Source organism: Myiozetetes cayanensis, unplaced genomic scaffold (assembly GCF_022539395.1).
Source record: "Myiozetetes cayanensis isolate MyiCay16 unplaced genomic scaffold, myiCay2020 scf34, whole genome shotgun sequence".
Taxonomy (NCBI): domain Eukaryota; kingdom Metazoa; phylum Chordata; class Aves; order Passeriformes; family Tyrannidae; genus Myiozetetes; species Myiozetetes cayanensis.
The window spans coordinates 1416212-1420147 of NW_026087566.1; the positions used below are offsets into that span (position 1 = coordinate 1416212).

The 3936-nt window shown below is 54.2% G+C and overlaps 1 protein-coding gene across 1 annotated transcript; it reads right to left on the bottom strand.

The window, feature by feature from the left end:
- Positions 1-2575: 2575 nt before the first annotated feature.
- LOC126646430 (reprimo-like protein) lies at positions 2576-3734 on the bottom strand. The gene has a single exon (XM_050327778.1). The coding sequence runs from the start codon at positions 3264-3266 to the stop codon at positions 2931-2933; it is 336 nt and encodes a 111-aa protein (XP_050183735.1). The 5' UTR covers positions 3267-3734; the 3' UTR covers positions 2576-2930.
- Positions 3735-3936: the final 202 nt, after the last annotated feature.

Genomic DNA, 3936 nt, shown 5'->3' on the forward strand with positions numbered 1-3936 from the left:
TCTCAGTGCTGGTGTCAATCCTCCAGAGACCTTCATTTCCCCAGTAATTCCTCCTCTCAGTGGGGAAATCAGATTTTATTGGGAATCTAGTAGGGTGGGAGACTTATGTGCAAGTGTCTTACACCCTCTGCAAGCCAGACAGAAGCCCAGTAACCCTGATAACCCCACGGGGACATGTGCTGGAGCATGGAAACGGGGTTGGTGCCCACCAAACCGCTCCCTCTGCAGATCCTCTTCCCTCTGTCCATACCACCCGGTGATGCAGACACGTCCCCTCTGTCAGGAGTGACACACAGCACCACCAGAGGATGGACAAGCCAGTGTGAAGCTGGGCTGTTACCCCAAAAGAGGCCATTAGGAAAGTCTTCCCTCTCCCAGCTGACTCCTGAGCAAGTGCCCAGCTCCGTGTCGTTGCTCCTCCACCTCACGTGGACATGACCTTGCCGTGGGTGATGTTCCTCCTCACCTCTGGAAGACTCCACGGCACAAAAGGGATAAAGACCACCCCACCCCACTCCTGGATGTGGCCTCTAAGGACACCTGGCAAGTTGGTGGCCCCGTGGGACTGCAGAGAGTGGGATCTCCACCAGTTACATGAGCTGTCAGGGGCCCTGGCAGAGGTGGGGACAGCTGAGATGGGTGAGCAGTGCTTGACCCAGAGCACAGTTATGGGGGTTTTGGTGCTTTCTGTGGATTGGCAGCTTTTCCTGTGAGCTTTCTGTCCTGGCTAACACTGCAGGGTTTCTTCCATCACCTCTGAATTCTACCCTGTGTTGGGGCCACAGCTGGTGGATGGGCCAGCAAGAGGGACCAAATGGCAGCTGAAAGCAGAAGGGGATGGGATTTCAATTAGTAAATTTGTGACAGCACAGCAGCCTGGAGATGAACTTACACCTTTGGGTTAAACACACAAGTCCAGCCCAAGGGTTTGCAGAGCTGGGTGTGTTTGGGGTTACTCACATCTCACCCTCAGGTCTGGGCAGGCTGAGCTCCCACAGTGGGAGTGATTTGCCCTCCTGTGCAAGCAGATCAGAGAATCTTAGAATCACAGAGGGGTTTAGGTTGGAAGGGACCTTAAAACCCATCCAGTCCCCCCCCTGCCATGGGCAGGGACACCTTCCACCAGCCCAGATTGCTCCAAGCCCCATCCAACCTGGCCTTGGACACTTCCAAGGATGGGGCAGCCACAGCTTCTCTGGGCAACCTGGGCTAGGAGATCAGTGGCCATAACACCCCTGTCAGCAGCAGGGACCAAAATCCCCTTCCAGGCTGCCCTGTGAGGCCACTCTCACATCTGACAGCAGGGCAGGAAACCCTCCATGCTGAGAAGGCAGCCACAACTGCCAGAAAAATCCCAGAATCACAGAAAAATCCCAGCCCTGCCTACTCAGCCCTTCCACTGGCACCAGCAGGGCATTTCAGGGCTTTGAATCCCAAATTCTGGTCCTCCCTCCACGTCGTTGTTGTGCTCTTGAGGCTCATCCAGGCAACAGGTCAGTGGGAGCAACCAGAGCCTGCAGTGCACTCGTGCTGCTCTGCATCCCCTGGGAACCCTGAGAAGGTGCTCAGCAAATATTGATTAATTACAAAACATTCTCTAATCGTTTTCCTCCCTCTGGGAAAGGCAAGAGAGCTGTTCTTGTGGATTTACATCCAAATAGCTCAGGTCACCAGCTCCTCCAGCATCCAGGGTTGCTTTCCCACTCCAGAAGTGGACCCAGCAGGAATATTGTTGGCGCAACAAAACACGAATTATTTCCATCTCACACCCACAGCCAGAGCTGTAATTCCATCACAGAACAAAGGTCAGGAGTCCTCCTCCTCTCACATAATTCAGCTTTGACAGCTCATCAGGATCAGAGGAGCTGGAGGTTTTAACTCAAAGGCTGAAATCTTGCTTTGCAAGAGGCACTCGAAGCATCTTTATGAGTCTTTGCTTCAGCACTGTGCAGGTATTTCATATGAGCCTGGAATATGTAGTTCCTGATGAATTTATTTGCTGGTGATAACTGATACTTGCCTGGGAAAAATGATGGTGGTGGTTTCCTTCTTTAAAGAAATACCTCTTGGAAGGTGAGATGATTATATCAGGAACTAGGACTGAAATCCCTGAACTCCACACGCACAAAGAATAAAGACACCACAAAATTCTTTTGAAACAGGTTGTGTTTTTTTCCTGAATGTTCACCAGTTTTCAAAAAACTACAAAAACCTCAAGGACTGTAACAATATAGCACTTGGGAAAAAGAGGCTGGTGTGTACAAAAACAAGCATGCTTTTGTTTTGGGGGTAGAGTGGGGTCAGTATTTGTCTGGGTGCTTTTCTTCCTTCACCAGAGCGTGAAAGAAGAAAGAACCGGTTTATTTAAGAGGATAGCTCAGAAAAATAAGGAAGAACATGCTTTCCCTGTTACAAAACTAGCAGAAGGTGCATGCTCAAGGTCCAGAACACAACAGACTGACACATTTTGGAGCATGCAGACTTGGTTGTACGACCCACAGGGCGCTTCCCTTCCCCTGCCCCTGTCAAAGGCAAAGTCCATGCCCTGCATTTTGCTTTCCCTTTAGTTTTATCCTTTTCTTTTTCTTTTTTTTTTTTTTTTTTTTTTTTAAATGTAGCCCTAAAGAGCCCAGGTAGCAGTATCCAAGGAAACAGCAGGAAAGAGTCCAGATCTGCACATTTTATCACTGCTTCTGCAAGTTTCATGCAAAACTTAAGCCATTTCTGCATGCAACACGACGCTGGGCACTCCCTGTGCTTCACCCAGCTCTGGGAACATCTCCTGTTCACATCAACTGGGAGGCACAGGTTTGCTTTTCCCCGTGGACACAGACAGATTAAAAGATCCCTCCCTCCCTCCCCACTCCCCCCAGCTGCCCCAAACCCATCTCAGCTCCGGGGTCCAGCCAGTTCACTTGCCTACAGGAGCCTCAGTAAAGTCCCATGATCGCAGCGCCCACGTCCTTGGAAGGTCTTCGGTCCTTCACCAGGAAGTTGATCATGCTCTCGGACTTGATGAGCAAGTTGCAGCCCAGAAAGAAAATGCCGAACATCACAGTCAAGGAGAGGACGCAGAGCACGGCGATCTGCACCACCCTGGTGATGAAGAGGCTCCTCTCGTCGGGGCTCAGCGCCGAGGAGCCGCCGTCGGTGGCCAGCACGGCGCCCGTCCCGTTGCAGCAGGCCATGAGCACCCCCAAGCCCTGGGTCCTGTTGGGGTCAGCTCCCTGCTCCAGGAGAGTCTGGTTGAAAAAGGATCCATTCATGGTCTGCGGCGTGATCCCGAAATCTTCAGGACAGGCAGAAGGGGAGCTGGCTGTGCCTCCCCGCTGCCCACCCCTCACAGGCCGGGGCTCGGCGGGCTCCGGGGGCCACCTCCTGCCTTTCTTCTGGAGGGGGAACTTCCTCGAGGCTGGGAGCAGGTGGGAAGCCAGGGATGCAGCCGAGGGATGGTTGGCTCCCAGATCCCTCCTGGCACGGCGTTAGCACGAGCTCCCAAACCAGCAAAACGAGAGAGAGAGAGAGAAGAGGCGAAGGGGGCTCTGGGGAGAGGACGGCAGCCAGAGATCACCCCATGCCCCTGCCCTGGCCACTGCCCCGAGCTGCCCCCCTAAAGCAGTGCCACCCGTTCCCGGGGCTCCCCCCGTGGGAGGCAGAGCTGGTGCCTGCCGGCTGGGAGCTCCACAAATGCAAGTTCCACGCTGAAGTCCTCACCGTGTTCAAAGCACAAACAGCAACTCCACCCCCTTCCAGCCTTCCCCCCCCAGGACCGCCTTCCTTCCCCTCCACGCTCCCCCTGCTGCCCACCCCTTCCCCACGCTGGGCACCCCTTCTCTGCCCTTCCACGGGTCCCACACCCACCCCAGTGCCTGACCCCTGAGGCCCTGTGGAGCAGCACCTAACTCATCCCTGCCTCCAGCCCCCCCCACCTGCTCC

Bases quoted from the DNA above. Each gene is read 5' to 3' on its own strand.
- LOC126646430 (XM_050327778.1), bottom strand. From the start codon at position 3,266: ATGAATGGATCCTTTTTCAACCAGACTCTCCTGGAGCAGGGAGCTGAC.